We start from the raw sequence: 19,430 nt of genomic DNA, 5'->3' as shown, positions 1-19,430 counted from the left end.
CTCTCTCTGTTCTGTGACTGGTGCCTCCTCTCCCGCTCTATTTATGGCTCCTCCCGTCTCCGCTCTCTCTGTGCTGTGACTGGTGCCTCCTCTCCCGCTTTATTTATGGCTCCTCCCGCCTCCGCTCTCTCTGTGCTGTGACTGGTGCCTCCTCTCCCGCTCTATTTATGGCTCCTCCCGTCTCCGCTCTCCCCGCGCTGTGACTGGTGCCTCCTCTCCCGCTCTATTTATGGCTCCTCCCGTCTCCGCTCTCTCTGTGCTGTGACTGGCGCCTCGTCTCCCGCTCTATTTATGGCTCCTCCCGTCTCCGCTCTCTCTGCGCTGACTAGTGCCTCCTCTCCCGCTCTATTTATGGCTCCTCCCGTCTCCGCTCTCCCTGCGCTGTGACTGGTGCCTCCTCTCCCGCTCTATTTATGGCTCCTCCCACCTCCGCTCTCTCTGTTCTGTGACTGGTGCCTCCTCTCCCGCTCTATTTATGGCTCCTCCCGTCTCCGCTCTCTCTGTGCTGTGACTGGTGCCTCCTCTCCCGCTCTATTTATGGCTCCTCCCGTCTCCGCTCTCTCTGTGCTGTGACTGGTGCCTCCTCTCCCGCTCTATTTATGGCTCCTCCCGTCTCCGCTCTCTCTGTGCTGTGACTGGTGCCTCCTCTCCCGCTCTATTTATGGCTCCTCCCGTCTCCGCTCTCTCTGTGCTGTGACTGGTGCCTCCTCTCCCGCTCTATTTATGGCTCCTCCCGCCTCCGCTCTCTCTGTGCTGTGACTGGTGCCTCCTCTCCCGCTCTATTTATGGCTCCTCCCGCCTCCGCTCTCTCTGTGCTGTGACTGGTGCCTCGTCTCCCGCTCTAGTCATGGCTCCCGCCTTTGCTACTGCCGCTCAGGTCCACGCTCCAGTGCATAATCCTCCTGCCTCAGGGGGAGTGGGACTGCCCGGTGTGTAATCCATTGACTCAGGAGGAGTGGGACTGCCCGGTGTGTAATCCATTGACTCAGGAGGAGTGGGACTGCCCAGTGTGTAAATCACTGACTCAGGAGGAGTGGGACTGCCCAGTGTGTAAATCACTGACTCAGGAGGAGTGGGACTGCCCAGTGTGTAAATCACTGACTCAGGAGGAGTGGGACTGCCCAGTGTATAATCCATTGACTCAGGAGTGGGGCAGCCCAGTGTGTAATTCATTGACTCAGGAGGAGTGGGACTGCCCAATGTGTAATCCATTGATGGGTTGCACCTCAACAGAGCTGGGACCAATGTACTCACAGGGAGGTTCACTAGTGCTGTGGGGGGGGGGAGTGCTTAAACTAATTTGGCAGGAGGATGGGCACCAGTTTGTAGCATTAGAAAGGAGAAAAAAGGTGCACAAAGGATTGGGAGAGACGGATAGCACTCAATAAGAAACAGTACAGTATTAGGTGGGATCAGACTGAGAGAATACGAGAAGGTCAAAGATAGATTTAGAGTTCATGTGCTTAAACGCACGATGCGTGGCAAATAAGGTTGGTGAGCTGCGGGTACAAATAGCCACAAATGGCAATAATGGAGACCTGGCTCAAAAAAAGGGCAGGATTGGGTACTAAATATTCCTGGATACAAGGTGATCAGGAAAGATAGGGAAGGAAAAAAAGGAGGGGAGGTGGCAGTATTGATTAAGGAGAATATTGCAGTGTTGGAGAGAGATGATGTCCTTGTGGGATGTCCTTGTGGGGTCAAGGACAGAATCTATTTGGTTAGAGTTAAGAAACAATAACGTTACTATTACACTACTGGGTGTATTCTATAGGCCACCAACTAATGGGAAAGATATAGAGAAGCAAATTTGCAGGAAAATTACAGATAGGTGCAAGAACTATAGAGGAGTGATAATGGGGGACTTGAACTGTCCCAACTGGGATAGTAATAGTGTAAAGGGCAATTTCTGAAGTGTGTTTTCAGGAGAACTTTCTTGATCAGTATGTTTCTGGCCCAACAAGGAAGGGGGCATTGCTGGATCTGATTCTGAGGAATGAGGTGGGTCAAGTGGAGCAAGTGTCAGTGGAGGAACATTTAGGAAACAGTGATCATAGTATCATAAGGTTAAGATTAGTTATGGAAAAGGACAAGGAGCAATCTAGAGTAAAAATTCTTAACTGGAGGAGGGCCAATTTCAGTGTGTTGATAACGGATCTGGCCTTGGTAAATTGGAATCAAAGATTGGCAGGCAAAACTGTAATCAAACAATGGATGGCCTTTAAAGAGGAGATGGTTTGAGTACAGTCTAGGTATCGTCCAACAAGGGGGAGAAAGTAGAGCAACCAAAGCCAGAGCTCCCTGGATGATGAAAGAGATGGAGAGTAAAATGAGGTAGAAAAAGGGGGCGTATGACAGATGTCAGGTTGATAATACAAGTGAGAACTAGGCTGAATATAGAAAATACAGAGGAGAAGTGAGAAAGGAAATAAGAGGGGCAGAGAGAGTATGAGAATAGACTGGCAGCCAACATTAAAGAGAATCCAAAAGTCTTCTACAGGCATGTAAACAATAAACGGGTAGTAAGAGGAGGGGTGGGGCCGATTAGGGAGCATAAAGGAGATCCATGCATGGAGACAGAGGGCATGGCTGAGGTACTAAATGAGTACTTTGCATCTGTCTTTACCAAGGAAGAAGATGCTGCCAAAGTCACGGTTAAAGGGGAGGTAGCTGAGATACTGGATGGGCTAAAAATTGATAAAGAGGAGGTACTAGAAAGGCTGGCTATGCTCAAAGTACATAAGTCATCCGATCCGGGAAGTAAGGGTGGAAATTGCAGAGGTGCTGGCCATAATCTTTCAATCAACCATAGATACGGAGTGGTGCCAGAGGGCTGGAGAATTGCAAATATTACACCCTTGTTCAAAAAAGGGTGTAAGGATAAACCTAGCAACTACAGGCCAGTCAGTTTAACCTCGGTGGTGGGGAAGCTTTTAGAAATGATAATCTGGGACAAAATTAATAGTCACTTGGACAAGTGTGGATTAATAAAGGAAAGCCAGCATGGATTTGTTAAAGGCAAATAGTGTTTAACTAACTTGATTAAGTTTTCTGATGAGGTAACAGAGAGGGTTGATGAGGGCAATGTGGTTGATGTTGTTTATATGGACTTTCAAAAGGCATTTGATAAAGTGCCACATAATAGGCTTGTCAGCAAGATTGAAGCCTATAGAATAAAAGGGGCAGTGGCAGCATGGATACGAAATTGGCTAAGTGACAGGAAACAGTAGTGGTGAACAGTTGTTTTTCGGACTTGAGGGAGGTATAAAGGTATGAAGGGATATGGGCCAAAGGCAGGTATATAGAGCTAGATCACAGATCAACCATGATCTTATCAAATGGCAGAGCAGGCACGAGGGGCTGAATGGCCTACTCCTGTTCCTATGTTCCTATACAGTGGTGTTTCCCAGGGGTCGGTACTAGGACCACTGCTTTTCTTGATATATATTAATGACTTGGACTTGGGTGAACAGGGCACAATTTCAAAATTTGCTGATGACACAAAACTTGGAAGTGTAGTAAATAATGAGGAGGATAGTAACAGACTTCAAGAGGACATAGACAGGCTGGCGGAATGGGCAGACACGTGGCTGATGAAATTTAATGCAGAGAAGTACAAAGTGTTACATTTTGGTAGGAAGAACGAGAAGAGGCAATATAACTGAACAGTACAATTCTAAAGGTGGTGCAGGAAGAGAGAGACCTGAGGATATATGTGCATTAATCTTTAAAAGTAGCCGGACAGGTTGAGAAAGCGATTAAAAAAGCAAACGGTATCCTGGGCTTTATAAATAGAGGCAAAGAGTACAAAACCAAGGAGTGAGGGAGCATGGAGTAACAGCTGTCCACGGAGTCTGGTTTTGACAGAGTCTATAATTGGGAATTTGGTGAGTGAGGGGATTCGTGCAGTAAGGGGTGAGGTGCATTTGTTTAGTCAGCAGAGCGGAACGTACCGAGAGCGGGGAGGGGCGTACCGAGAGCGGGTCACAGCAACAAAACAAAACTGCAGTGTGACGTCACAGATAAAGCAGGTAGGTGGTTGGTGGGGAGAATCTCTTCTGTTTTCTTCTTTTTTAGGACTGTGGGCTCAGTAACTTACAGCATAAAACTAATTTAAAAAAAAACTAAACTTAATTTAGTTATACCAAGTAGTGTTTTTTAGTGAATCAAGGTCCCAAGTGCAGTTAACATTCTCTAAATTAAGAGTAATTTAAAGGAGTAAACTCCTTAAAGGGAGTAACTAACGAGCTCAATCGAAGACAAGTCATGGCAGCAGAGCTCACACCCGTGATATGCTCCTCCTGCACTATGTGGGAAGTCATGGACACTACAGGTGTCCCTGGTGACCATGTGTGCAGGAAGTGTGTTCAGCTGCAGCTACTGGCAAACCGCATTTCGGAGCTGCAGCTGCGGGTGGATTCACGGTGGAGCATCCGCGATGCTGAGATTATCGTGGCTAGCACGTTCAGTGAGGTGGTCACACCACAGGTAAAGATTACGCAGGCAGAAAAGAAATGGGTGACCGCCAGGCAGAATAAAAGGACAAGGCAGGTAGAGCAGGAATCCCCTGGGGCCATCTCCCTCTCAAACAGATATTCCGCTTTGGATATTGTTGGGGGAGATGGCTTATCAGGGGAATGCAGCAAGAGCCAAGACCATGGCACCACGAGTGACTCAGCTGCACAGGAGGGGAGGAAAAAGAATGGGAGAGCAATAATGATAGGGGATTCCATCGTAAGGGGAACAGATAGGCGTTTCTGCGGCCGCAGACGTGACTCCAGGATGGTATGTTGCCTCCCTGGTGTTAGGGTCAAGGATGTCACGGAGTGGCTCCAGGACATTCTGAAGGGAAAGGATGAACAGCCAGAGGTCGTGGTCCATATCGGTACCAACGACATGGGTAAAAACAGGGATGAGGTACTGCAAGCGGAATATAGGGAGTTAAGAAATAAATTAAAAAGCAGGACATCTAAGGTAGTAATCTCAGGATTACTCCCAGTGCCACGTGCAAGCGAGAGCAGAAAAAGGAGAATAGACCAGGTGAATGCGCGGCATGAGAGCTGGTGTAGGAGGGAGGGGTTTAAATTCCTGAGGCATTGGGACTGATTCTGGCAAAGACGAGACCGTACAAGCTGGACGGATTGCAGCCAAGCAGAACCGGGACTAATATCCTCGTGGGGGCATTTGCTAGTTCTGTTGGGGAGGGTTTAAACTAGTATGGCAGTGGGATTCGAACCAAAGGGCAGGTACAGATAGGACAAATTCAGACCAGGAAACGGGAAGTAGAAAAGCAGTTAGTGACGTAGTTAGCGACTCAGAAAGGCAAAAGAAGCAAAGGTTAAATAGTGTTCAGCACAGGAATTTGACGGGGTTAAAGGGTATATACTTCAATGCAAGGAGTATTACAAACAAAGCAGATGATCTAAGGGCACAGATAGGCACATGGCAGCATGATATCGTTGTTATAACGGAAACCTGGCTTAAGAGGAGGATAATTGGCAGTTCAATATCCCTGGATATAGAGTTTTCAGGCAGGATAGAGTGAGTGATAAAAAAGGAAGGGGGGGCGGTAGCATTATTGGTTAAATAATCAATTCCAGTTGTGAGAAGGGATGATATGCTAAATGGATCATCAATCGAGGCCATATGGGTTGAGCTAACAAATAAAAAAAGGGGCAGTCACATTACTAGGAGTGTACTATAGACCCCCGAATAGCGAAAGGGAGACAGAAGAACAAATATGTAGGCAAATTTCTGAGTGCAAAAATAAGAGGGCCATAATAGTAGGGGACTTCAACTACCCAAACATCAACTGGGATTCAAACAGTGTGAGGGGCACAGAGGGCGCAAAATTCTTGATCGGTGTCCAGGAGAACTTTTTTAGCCAGTATGTGACAAGCCCAACAAGAGGGGATGCAATTCTAGATTTAGTCCTGGGAAATGAAGATGGGCAAGTGGGTGAAGTGACAGTGGGTGACCATATTGGGGATAGTGACCACAATTCAGTTAGTTTTAGCATTATTATGGAAAAGGACAGAGTTAAATCAGGAGTAAACTTTTTAAATTGGGGGAAGGCAAATTTTACAGAACTAAGAGGTGATTTGGCAGAAGTGGACTGGACACAACGACTTGAGGAGAAATCAGTGGCAAGCCAGTGGGAGGCACTAAAATGTGAAATTCCACGGGTACAATGCAGACACATCCCCTCAAAGAAAAAGGGTGGCACTGTCAAATTTAGAGCCCCCTGGTTGTCTGGAAGTATATGGGGCAAGATAAAGCAGAAAAAGAAAGCTTATGACTGTCACAGAAAACGAAATACTGCAGAAAGCCGAGAGGAGTGTAGAAAGTACAGGGATGACGTAAAAAAGGAAATAAGGAAAGCAAAGAGAGGGCATGAAAAAATATTAGCTGGTAAGATTAAAGAAAACTCAAAGATGTTTTATCAGTACATTAAGAACAAGAGGATAGCTAAGGAAAAGGTGGGACCTATCAGGAATGATAAGGGTAACTTGTGTGTAGAAGCAGAGGATGTGGGTTGGGTTTTCAATGAATATTTTGTCTCTGTATTCACAAAGGAAAGGGATGATCCGGATGTAGTAGTTAAAGAGGAGAGGTGTGAAATATTGGATAAGGTCAACATAACATGAGAGGAAGTACTTGAGGGACTGGAATCCTTGAAAGTTGATAAGTCACCAGGGCCGGATGGATTGTTTCCTAGGCTGTTGAAGGAAGCCAGGGAGGAAATAGCAGATGCTCTGAGGATCATTTTCCAATCCTTGCTAGATACAGGGGAGGTACCGGAGGACTGAAAGACTGCAAATTGTTTAAAAAGGGTACGAGGGAAAGGCCGAACAATTATAGGCTGGTCAGTCTTACCTCGGTGATGGGCAAACTATTAGAATCAATACTGAGAGATAGGATAAACTGTCACTTGGAAAGGCATGGTTTAATCAGGGATAGTCAGCATGGATTTGTTCAGGGAAGGTCATGCCTTACAAATCTGATTAAATTCTTTGAGGAAGTGACAAGGAGGATTGATGAGGGTAGTGCAGTGGATGTTGTCTGCATGGATTTTAGTAAGGCATTTGACAAGGTCCCACATGGCAGACTGGTCAGAAAGGTAAAAGCCCATGGGATACAGGAAAATGTGGTGAATTGGATCCAAACTTGGCTCAGTAACAGGAAATAAAGGGTAAAAGTCGATGGATGTCTTTGCGAATGGAAATCCGTTTCCAGTGGTGTGCCACAGGGCTCAGTGTTGGGTCCCTTGCTGTTTGTGGTATATATTAATGATTTGGACTTGAATGTAGGGAGCATGATTGGCAAATTTGCAGACGACACAAAAATTGGCCATGTAGTTGATAGTGAAGAGGATAGCTGTAGACTCCAAGAAGATATCAATGGGTTGGTGGAGTGGGCGGAAAAGTGGCAAATGGAGTTCAACCCGGAGAAGTGTGAGGTAATGCACTTAGGGAGGGCAAACAGTAAAAGGGAATACGCAGTAAACGGGAATATATTGAGAGGGGTAGAGGAAGTGAGAGACCTTGGAGTGCATGTGCACAGATCCCTGAAGGTGGCAGTACAGGTAGATAAGGTTGTGAAGGCGGCATACGCAATGCTCTCCGTTATTAGCCGAGGTATAGAATACAAAAGCAGGGATGTAATGATGGAACTGTATAAAATGCTGGTAAGGCCACAGCTGGAGTATTGTGTGCATTTCTGGTCATATTACAGGAATTGGTCTGGAGAGAGTACAGGGAAGATTTACAAGAATGTTGCCAGGGCTTGAAAACTGCAGCTACGAGGAGAGATTAGATAGGCTGGGGTTGTTTTCCTTGGAGCAGAGGAGGCTGAGGGGAGATTTGATTGAGGTGTACAAAATTATGAGGGGCCAAGATAGAGTCGGCAGGAAGTACCTGTTTCCCCTAGCGGAGGGTTCAAGAACTGGAGGACATAGATTTAAGCTGATTGGCGGAAGGAATAGAGGAGACATGAGGAAAAACTTTTTTATCCAGAGGGTGGTGGGTGTATGGAATTCGCTGCTCGAATTGGTGGTAGAGGCAAGGACCCTCAACTCTTTTAAAAAGTACCTGGACCTGCACCTAAAGTGCTGTAAGCTGCGGACCGGGTGCTGGAAGGTGAGATTAGAATGGGCACCTGGTTGTTCTTCGAGCTGGTGCGGGCACGATGGGCCGAATGGCCCCCTTTTGTGCTGTATCTTTTCTATGGTTCAATGGTTCTAAGTTATTTTGAACCTTTATAAAACACTGGTTCGGCCACAACTGGAGTATTGTGTCTAATTCTGCCACTGCACTTTAGGATGGATGTGAAGGCCTGAGAGAAGGTGCAAAAAAGATATACTAGAATGGTTCCAGGGATGAGGAGCTTCAGTTACATGGATAGACTGAAGAAGCTGGGGTTGTTGTCCTTAGAACAGAGAAGGTTGAGAGGAGATTTGATAGAAGTGTTCAAAATCATGACGGGTTTAGATAAAGTAAATAAAGAACTGTTCCCATTGGCGGAAGGGTCGAGAATCAGGGGACACAAATTTAAGGCGATTGGCAAAAGAACCAATGGCGACTTGAGGAAAAACTTTTTTACGCAGCGAGTAGTTATGATCTGGATTGCACTGCCTGGAAGGGTAGTGGGTGCAGATTCAATCATGGCTTTCAAAAAGAAATTGGATAAATATTTGAAGGGAAGAGGTTTGCAGGGCTATGGGGAAAGAGCGGAGGAATGGGACTAACTGGATTGCTCTGACAAAGAGCTGGCAGAGGCTCAATGGGCCGAATGGCCTCCTTCTGTGCTGGAATGATTCTATTCTATTCTAGGCAGAGTGGGACTGTCAAGTTTGTAATCCATTGACTCAGAAGGAGTGGGACTGTCCCGTGTGTAATCCCCCTGACTCAGGAGGAGCATGGAGTGAATGAGATATTGCAGGGCAGGGCGCAGTTGTGCTGATTTGTGTCAGCAAACACTGACAGACTGATCAAGCCCCCAAAGCGCTGACTCAGCGTGAATGTTCATGGTTGGCATGTGTGTAAAACATGGCATTAGTTTATCTGGCTCAGTCTGAACGTAATTTTTTGCCGTCCAGTACCAGCATCAACAGTTAAACTGTTTGGAGTCAAATCGCCCTGACCGTGATTGGCTCATTTTTAAAACTTAATGACAGTGACACTGTTATGACGATAATGTTGAATTCTCTACTCCGTAGGCCTGCATTGATACCAAGTGTCAGGATGTGACGCTGTTCGAAGTACAAAAGTGTGACAAGACCTGCAATAACAAGGGGGTAAGAAATTAATCTCTCTCCTTTCAGTTGGGCTGATATATTTACTGTGGGGTGAATGGGGTAATTATATCATTTAACTTCAGCGTCCACACAGGGATTGATGGTGTGCAAAACAGGAGGTTGTGATGAAGAGACTCTTGGGGAACTATTCAACGGGAGTCTGCCCCTGGACCACCCGCCCACACAATGCATTTTTCAGGCAAACCTGCAAGTGGACAGCCACAAATGTTCTACCCATTCCGAACAAGACTTGAAGGGACTGCTGGAGGCCGTTCACAAGCCGAGGCCAAAGAGCACAAGTGCCGTCCCCTACTTTTACAGTGTTGTTCTGGCACGACTCCACTGTGGAGCTGCCGGATTTACCACCCCCGCCCTCCCTCCCCAGGTCGGTTAACTTAAGGAGGAGTGTGAAATATTGGATGGGAAAAACATAGTGGGAGAGGAAGTATTAAGGGGTTTAGCATTTCTGAAAGTAGATAAATCGCCAGGCCCGGGTGAAATGTATCCAAGGCTGTCAAGGGAAGCAAAGGAGGAAATTGCGGAGGCTCTGACCATCATTTTCCAATCCTCTCTGGCTACAGGCATGGTGCTGGAGGAATGGAGGACTGCTAAAGTTGTACTGTTGTTTAAAAAGGGAGAAAAGGATAGACGAGTAAACATAAGAACATAAGAAATAGAAGCAGGAGCAGGCCAATCGGCCCCTCGAGCCTGCTCCGCCATTCAATAAGATCATGGCTGATCTGATCCTAACCTTAAATCTAAATTCATGTCCAATTTCCTGCCCGCTCCCCGTAACCCCTAATTCCCTTTACTTCGAGGAAACTGTCTATTTCTGTTTTAAATTTATTTAATGACGTAGCTTCCACAGCTTCCTGGGGCAGCAAATTCCACAGACCTACCACCCTCTGAGTGAAGAAGTTTCTCCTCATCTCAGTTTTGAAAGAGCAGCCCCTTATTCTAAGATTATGCCCCCTAGTTCTAGTTTCACCCATCCTTGGGAACATCCTTACCGCATCCACCCGATTAAGCCCCTTCACAATCTTATATGTTTCAATAAGATCGCCTCTTATTCTTCTGAACTCCAATGAGTAGAGTCCCAATCTACTCAACCTCTCCTCATATGTCCGCCCCCTCATCCCCGGGATTAGCCGAGTGAACCTTCTTTGTACTGCCTCGAGAGCAAGTATGTCTTTTCTTAAGTATGGAGACCAAAACTGTTTGCAGTATTCCAGGTGCGGTCTCACCAATACCTTATATAACTGCAGCAATACCTCCCTGTTTTTATATTCTATCCCCCTAGCAATAAACGCCAACATTCCGTTGGCCTTCTTGATCACCTGCTGCACCTGCATACTAACTTTTTGATTTTCTTGCACTAGGACCCCCAGATCCCTTTGTACTGCAGTACTTTCCAGTTTCTCACCATTAAGATAATAACTTGCTCTCTGATTTTTCCTGCCAAAGTGCATAACCTCACACTTTCCAATATTGTGTTGCATCTGCCAAATCTCCGCCCACTCACCCAGACTGTCTATATCCCCTTGTAGGATTTTTATGTCCTCCTCACTCTCCACTTTCCCTCCCATCTTTGTATCATCTGCAAACTTTGATACGTTACACTCGGTCCCCTCCTCCAAATCGTTAATATAGATCGTAAAGAGTTGGGGACCCAGCACCGACCCCTGCGGAACACCACTGGCTACTGGTTGCCAGTCCGAGAATGAACCATTTATCCCAACTCTCTGCTTCCTGTTAGATAACCAATCCTCAACCCATGCCAGAATATTACCCCCAATCCAGTGATTCTTTATCTTGAGCAATAATCTTTTATGTGGCACCTTGTCGAATGCCTTCTGGAAGTCTAAATACACTACGTCCACTGGTTCCCCTTTATCCACCCTGTACGTTATGTCCTCAAAGAACTCAAGCAAATTTGTCAGACATGATTTCCCCTTCATAAAGCCATGCTGACTTTGTCCTATTAAATTATGTTTATCCAAATGTTCCGCTACTGTCTCCTTAATAATAGACTCCAAAATTTTACCCACCACAGATGTTAGGCTAACTGGTCTATAATTTCCAGCCTTCTGCCTACTACCCTTTTTAAATAAGGGTGTTACATTAGCAGTTTTCCAATCTGCCGGGACCTTTGCCGAGTCCAGAGAATTTTGGAAAATTATTACCAAAGCAGCCACAATTCCTACTGCCACTTCCCTCAAGACCCTAGGATGTAAGCCATCAGGTCCAGGGGATTTATCCGCCTTGAGTCCCATTAATTTACTGAGTACCAATTCCTTAGTGATTTTAATCGTATTAAGCTCCTCCCCACATAGAGCCCCCTGTTTGTCCAGTGTTGGGATATTCTTAGTGTCCTCTACCGTAAAGACTGAAACAAAATATTTGTTCAGTATTTTTGCCATCTCCATGTTTCCCACCATTAATTTCCCGGTCTCATCCTCTAAGGGACCTACGTTTGCCTTAGCCACCCTTTTTCTTTTTATATAACTGTAGAAACTCTTGCTATCTGTTTTTATATTTTTTGATAATTTATTTTCATAATCTATCTTCCCTTTCTTAATGAATCCTTCAGTTACTTTTTGCTGTCTTTTGAAGACTTCCCAATCTTCTATCCTCCCACTAAGTTTGGCTACCTTATATGTCCTTGTTTTTAGTCGGACACTATCCTTAATTTCTTTCCTTAGCCACGGATGGCTGTCATTTCTTTTACACCCTTTTTTCCTCAGTGGAATATATATTTTTTGAAAGTTGTAAAATAACTCCTTAAATGAACACCACTGCTCATGTACCGTCTTACCCTTTAATCTATTTTCCCAGTCCACTTTAATCAATTCTGCTCTCATACCATCATAGTTTCCTTTATTCAAGCTCAGTACGCTTGTTTGAGAACCAACCTTCTCGCCCTCTAATTGGATATGGAATGTAACCATGTTATGGTCACTCATTCCAAGGGATCCTTAACTAGGACATTATTAATTAATCCTGGCTCTTTACACAGGACCAGGTCCAAGGTTGCTTGCCCCCTTGTAGGATCAGTTACATACTGCTCAAGAAATCCATCCCTAATACACTCAATAAACTCTTCCTCAAGGCTGCCCTGCCCAATTTGATTTGTCCAGTTAATATGATAGTTAAAATCCCCTATAATTATAGCTGTTCCCTGATTGCATGCCCCGACTATTTCCTGATTAATACTTCTTCCAGCAGAGTTGCAATTATTAGGAGGCCTATATACTACGCCCACTAGTGTTTTTTTCCCCTTATTATTGCTTATCTCTACCCAAACTGTTTCATTGTCCTGATTTTTTGTCCCAACATCATTTCTCTGTATTACAGTGATTCCTTCCTTTATTAACATAGCCACCCCACCTCCCCTTCCTTCCTGATTGTTAAATACCCTAGCATATTTAATTCCCAGTCGTTGTCACCCTGCAGCCATGTTTCTGTAATGGCCACAAGATCATACCCATACGTAGTTATTTGTGCCGTTAACTCGTCCATTTTGTTACGAATGCTACGTGCATTCAGATAAAGAACTTTCAAGTATGTTTTGTGACACTTAGTTCCTGCTTTTTCCTTTTTTAACACTTTACCTTTTACTCCATACCTTCTGTCCCTTCCTGACACGCTTTCCTCTGTCTCTCTGCTCAGGTTCCCAACCCCCTGCTACAGCTTTGTTGTTGGGTTAATCGCCTTGCGCCTTCTAGTTTTTATTTTATCTGTCGTGCCTAAAATACACTTTCTTTCTGCTGCTCTACGCTTTTCCCTTTCACTTGTTCTTGAACAACTGTTTGTACTATTTGTATTGTAGATTTCCCCTGGGTCTTCCCCCCTCTTGCTGCTCTCAACTTTATTCCCTTCTGACTCCCCGCTCAGGTTCCCATCCCCCTGCCACTGTAGTTTAAACCTTCCCCAACAGCACTAGCAAACACCCCCACGAGGACATTGGTCCCGGTCCTGCTCAGGTGTAACCCGTCACGCTTGTACAGGTCCCACCTTCCCCAGAACCGGTCCCAATGTCCCAGGAATCTAAATCCCTCCCTCCTACACCATCCCTGCAGCCACGCATTCATCCTGTCTTTTCTACTGTCTAATTACAGGCCAGTCAGCCTAACCTCGGTGGTGGGCAAATTATTGCAAATAATTCTGAGGGACTGTATTAATCATCATTTAGAAAGGCACAGATTAATCAAGGACAGTCAGCATTGATTTGTTAAGGGAGGGTCGTATCTGACTAACTTGATTGGATTTTTTGAGGAGGTAACAAGGAGAGTCGATGAGGGTAGAGAGTTTGATGTAGTCGACATGGATATTAGCAAGCCTTTTGACAAGGTCCCACATGGCAGACTGGTCAGAGAAGTAAAAGCCCATGGGATCCAAGGGAAAGTGGCAAATTGGATCCAAACTTGGCTCAATGGCAAGAAGGAAAGGGTAATGGTCGAAGGCTGTTTCCAGTGGGGCTCCGGAGGGCTCAGTACTAGGTCCCTTACTTTTTATGGTGTTTATCAATGTCGGCGGCATGATTAAGAAATTTGCAGATGATACAAAAATTGGCCGTTTGGTTGATAGTGAGGAGGAAAGCTGTAGACTGCAGGAAGATATCAATGGACGGATCAGGTGGGCAGAAAAGTGGCAAATGGAATTCAATTTGGAGAAGTGTGAGGTAATGCATTTGGGGAGGGCAAACAAGGCAAGGGAATACGGAATAAATGGGAGGATGCTGAGAGGTGTAGAGAAAGTGAAGTACCTTGGAATGCACATCCACAGATCCCTGAAGATAGTGGGACAGGTAGATAAGGTGGTTAAGAAGGCATACTTTCCTTTATTAGCCGAGGCATAGAATATAAGAGTAGAGAGGTTATGCGAGAACTGTATAAAACACTAGTTTGGTCACAGCTTGAGTACCGCATACAGTTTTGGTCACATTATGGGAAAGATGTGATTGCACTAGAGAGGATACAGAGGAGATTTATGAAGGTGTTGCCAGAACTGGAGAATTTTAGCTTTGAGGAAAGATTGGATGGGCTGGGTTGTTTTCTTTGAAAGAGAGGAGGCTGAGGGGAGATTTAATTGAGGTATATAAAATTATGAGGAGCCTAGATAGAGTGGATAGGAAGGACCTATTTCCCTTAGCAGAGAGGTCAATAACCAGGAGGCATAGATTTAAAGTAATTGGTAGAAGGATTTGAGTGGAGCTGAGGAAAAATGTTTTCACCCAGAGGGTGGTGGGGGTCTGGAACTGACTTGTGGAAGGGTGGTAGAGGCAGAAACCCTCATCGCACTTAAAAAGTACTTAGATGTGCACTTGAAGTGCCGCAATCTACAAGGCTTTGGATCAACAGCTGGAAAGTTGAATTCGGCTAGATGGTCCTTTTTCGGCCGGCACAGACACGATGGGTTCTGTGCTGTAAATTTCTATGATTCTATTCCAATTGCCCATCAGCACTCCTTAGAGCCATCAGAGAGAAAAAAATTTCATCCCATCTGTCTGGCTGGATTTTAACCCAGGCCCAATGGTGAAAGAGCAGTCATTAACTTGCACTTATCATAGAATGGTTACCACAAATAAGGAGGCCATAAGGCCCATCGAGCTCTTGCCGGCTCTTTGTAAGAGCAATCCAGTTAATCCCAATCTCCAGTTCTTTCCCCATAGCCCTGCAATTATTTTCCCTTCAAGTATTTATCCAATTCCTTTTTGAAAGCCACAATTGAATCTGCTTCCACCATCCTTTCAGGCAACGCATTCCAGATCATAAGTATTCGCTGCGTAAAAAAGTTTTTCCTCATGTCGCCTTTGCTTCTTTTGCCAATCATCTTAAATCTGTATCCTCTGTTTCTCGACCCTTGAGCAAATGGGAACAGTTTCTCTTTATTTACTTTATCTAAACTCTACATGATTTTGAACACTTCTATCAAATCTCCTCTTAACCTTCTCTGCTGTAAGGAGAACAACCCCAGCTTCTCCAGTCTATCCACGTAACTGAAGTCCTTCATCCCTGGAATCATTCTAGTAAATCTTTTCTGCACCATCTATAAGGCCCTCACATCCATCCTAAAGTGCAGTGCCCAGAATTGGACACAATACTCCAGTTGTGGCTGAACCAATGTTTTATAAAGGTTCAACATAACTTCCTTGCTTTTGTACTCTATGCCTCTATTTATAAAGCCCAGGATCCCGTATGCTTTTTTAACCGCTTTCTCAATCTGTCCTGCCACCTTTAAAGATTTGTGCACATATACCCCCAGGTCTTTCTTTTACTGTACCCCCTTTAGAATTGTGTCGTCTAGCTTATATAGCCTTCTGCTCATTCTTCCTGCCAAAATGTATCACTTCATACTTCTCTGTGTTAAATTTCATCTGTCGCGTGTCCGCCCATTCCACCAGCCTGTCTATGTCCTTTTGAAGTCTATCACTATCCTCCTCACTGTTCACTACACTTCCAAGTTTTGTGTCATCTGCAAATTTTCAAATTGTGCCCTGTACACCCAAGTCCAAGTCATTAATATATATTAAAAACAGCAGTGGTCCTGGTACCGACCCCTGGGGAACACCACTGTATAACTTCCTCCAGTCCAAAAAACAACCGTTCACCACTACTCTTTGTTTCCTATCACGTAGCCAATTTCGTATCCATGCTGCCACTGCCCTTTTTATTCTATGGGCTTCAATTTTGCTGACAAGCCTATTATGTGGCACTTTATCAAATGCCTTATGGAAGTCCATATACACAGCATCAATCGCATTGCACTCATCAACCTTCTCTGTTATCTCATCAAAAAACTTAATCAAGTTAGTCAAACATGATTTGCCTTTAACAAATCCATGCTGGCTTTCCTTTATTAATCCACACTTGTCCAAGTGACTATTAATTTTGTCCCGGATTATCGTTTCTAAAAACTTCCCCACCACCGAGGTTGCCGGGTTTATCCTTACACCCTCTTTTGAAGAAGAGTTTAACATTTGCATTTCTCCAGTCCTCTGGCAACACCCCTATATCTATGGATGTTTGGAAGATTATGGCCAGCACCTCTGCAATTTCCACCCTTACTTCCCTCAGCAACCTAGGACGCAATCCATCCGAACCGGGTGACTGATCTACTTTAAGTACAGTCAGCCTTTCTAGGGCCTCCTATCTACCTTTTTTTAGCCATTCCAGTATCTCACCCACCTCCCCTTTTACTGTGACTTTGGCAGCATCTTCTTCCTTGGAAAAAACAGATGCAAAGCATTCATTTAGTACCACAGCCATGCCCTCTGCCTCCATGTTGGTCCCTAATTGGCCCCATCCCTTCTCTTACTACCCATTTACTATTTATATGCCTTTAGAAGACTTTTGGATTCCCTTTTATGTTGGCCACCAGTCTATTCTCATACTCTCTCTTTGCCCCTCTTATTTCCTTTTTCACTTCTCCTCTGTACTTTGTATATTCAGCCTGGTTCTCACTTGTTTTATCAACCTGACATCTGTCATACGCCCCCTTTTTCTGCTTCATCTTATTCTCTATCTCTTTCATCATCCAGTGAGCTCCGGCTTTGGTTACCCTACCTTTCCCCCTCGTGGGAATATACCCAGACTGTACCCGAACCATCTCCTCTTTAAAGGCCGCCCATTGTTCAATTACAGTTTTGCCTGCCAGTCTTTGAATCCAATTTACCCGGGCCAGATCCGTTCTCAACACACTAAAATTGGCCATCTTCCAATTAAGTATTTCACTCTCGATTGCTCCTTGACCTTTTCCATATTTAATCTAAACCTTATGATACTATGATTACTGTTCCCTAAATGTTCCTCCACCGACATTTGCTCCACTTGAACCACCTCATTCCCCAGAACGATATCCGACAATGCCTCCTTCCTCATTGGGCTGGAAACATACTGATCAAGAAAGTTCTCCTGAACACATTTCAAAAATTCTCCCCCCTCTCTGCCCTTTACACTATTACTATCCCTGTCTATATTAGGATAGTTGAAGTCCCCCTTTATCACCACTCTATATTTGTTGCACCTCTCTGTAGTTTCCCTGCAAATTTGCTCCTCCATAGCCTTCCTACTAATTGGTGGCCTATAGAATACACCCAGTATTGTAATGGCAACTCTATTGTTTCTTAACTCTAACCAATTAGATTCTGTCTTTGACCCCTCAAGGACATCCTCTCTCTCCTTAATCAATATCCTCCCCTCTCCTTTTTTTCCTTCCCTATCTTTCCTGTGCTGAGAATCTTTAGTGAGAGTTTCAGGCAGGAGAAGCTCTTCAGTCCATCTAGCCCACATATCTACAGTATTCCCTTGGTGCATTTCTAATACCCCCGAATCCCATTCATTGACAAGAACCTGTCTAGTTCCTTCATGAAAGCCATTAAGGTTCCTTGTTCCACCACCCATGCCTGTAATCTGTTCGACATACTTACCGCCCTTTTAGTAAAAAAATTCCTCCTGCATTCCCTATTTTCTTTTGTTGTCCTTAATTTGAAAATAAGACCCCTTGTGCTTAAATTCACAACAACATAATCTTGCATTTATATCAAACAAAATTTGGCACCGAGGCACATAAAGAGATATTAGAATAGGTGACCAAAACACTGGTCAAAGAAATAGATTTTAAGGATCGTCTTAAAGCAGGAGAGACAGGTGGAGAGGTTTAGGGAGGGAATTCCAGAGCTTAGGGCTTTGGCAGCTGAAGGCACGTCCGCCAATGGTAGACCAATGAAAATCGGGAATGCGCAAGAGGCCAGAATTGGAGGAGCGCAGGGATCTCAGAGAGTTGTAGGGCTGGAGGAGGTTACAGAGATAGAGAGGTGAGTGGCCATGGAGGGATTTGAAAACCAGGATGATAATTTTAAAATCGAGGCGTTGACAGACCAGAAGCCAATGGATGTCAGCGAGCACAAGTCTGACGGGTGAACGGGACTTGGTGCGAGTAGCACAGCAGAAAAGCTTACTTCGATCCAATGTGACCAAACCTTTCATCATTTTATCACCTCTATCATATCCTCTCAAGAGAGAAAAGATCCAGAGTCGTCAATCTTTTCTCATTCGTCATTCCTTAAGTTCTGGGATCATCCGTATAGCCCTTATCTGCCACTTGTCAGCCAAAGTCTGGATGATATACTGATCCTGTTGTAGGCTGGCATGGGCTGCTTCATGATCAGAGGGGTTGTGAGTGGAGTTGAACACTGCAGAATAGTCAGTGAACAGTCACACCCCTGCTCTTATGATGGAGGGAAGGTCATTGATAAAGCAGTTGAAGATGGTTGGGCCTAGGACACTTCCCTGCAGTGATGTCCTGCAGCTGTGATGGTTGGCCTCCAATGACTACTAGTATGACTCCAGCTACTATACAGTTTTCTCCATGACCCCCATTTTACTTTTTATGTGTTTCCAAAATCCTTCACTATTTTCTTTTATGTAGAAATTTTAAATGCTGTGGATTTTGTTTCAGGTTTGTAACAATAACGATCACTGTCATTGTGACATTGGCTGGGCTCCTCCCTATTGTACTTCCCGTGGGGAAGGTGGCAGTATCGACAGCGGACCTGTGATTGACACACATGAAGGTAGTAGATTCAGTTGTTTATTGTGGTTTTACTCATGGTCATTTTTCTCCCTGCTCTGTCTTTCTCTGTGCTGCTCACCACCATGTGTCCTCCATCTGAGATTAAGAACAGTTGTAGTCACTTTTCACATCACCGTTCAGGGTACGAGGACTCTGATCCAAGTACGGCCAGATGTACCTGTCCACTAGCTTTTAGTAATTTCTGTACTTCACACCCAAATCGCTCTGCTCATTCACAGTTCCAAGCTTATAGCCATTTAGAAAACACTCTGATCTATCTTTCTAAAGTGCAAAGTGGGTGACCTCACACTTTCCCACATTGAACTCCATTTGCCACAGTTTTGCCCACTCACTTAATCTATCAATGTCCCTTTGCAACTTTCTTCTCCCATCTACACTATACCTTGCTACCTAACTTAGTGTCATCAGCAAACTTAGATCTCTATTTCTTCATCCAAGTAATTTATAAATATAGTGAAAAGCTGTGGCCCTAGTACAGATCCCTGGGGAACACCACTAGTCAATTTGAGTAAATACCCATTATCCCTGCTCTCTGTCTCCT

General features: G+C 44.8%; 1 protein-coding gene across 1 annotated transcript in view; it reads left to right on the top strand.

Moving 5' to 3' along the window:
• Positions 1 to 19,430, top strand: part of LOC137308559 (disintegrin and metalloproteinase domain-containing protein 12-like) — a 402,109-nt gene that overhangs the window by 338,291 nt on the left and 44,388 nt on the right. Inside the window, exons 15-16 of the mRNA XM_067977213.1 lie at positions 9,218 to 9,295; positions 18,755 to 18,869. Of these exons, the coding sequence (XP_067833314.1) occupies positions 9,218 to 9,295; positions 18,755 to 18,869 (193 nt within the window). The remainder of the gene's footprint in view (positions 1 to 9,217; positions 9,296 to 18,754; positions 18,870 to 19,430) is intronic.

The sequence above is a fragment of the Heptranchias perlo genome, chromosome 1 (assembly GCF_035084215.1).
Source record: "Heptranchias perlo isolate sHepPer1 chromosome 1, sHepPer1.hap1, whole genome shotgun sequence".
Lineage (NCBI taxonomy): Eukaryota > Metazoa > Chordata > Chondrichthyes > Hexanchiformes > Hexanchidae > Heptranchias > Heptranchias perlo.
The sequence above is the reverse complement of the archived record's forward strand: the minus strand, read 5'-3'. Positions and strand labels throughout refer to the sequence as shown.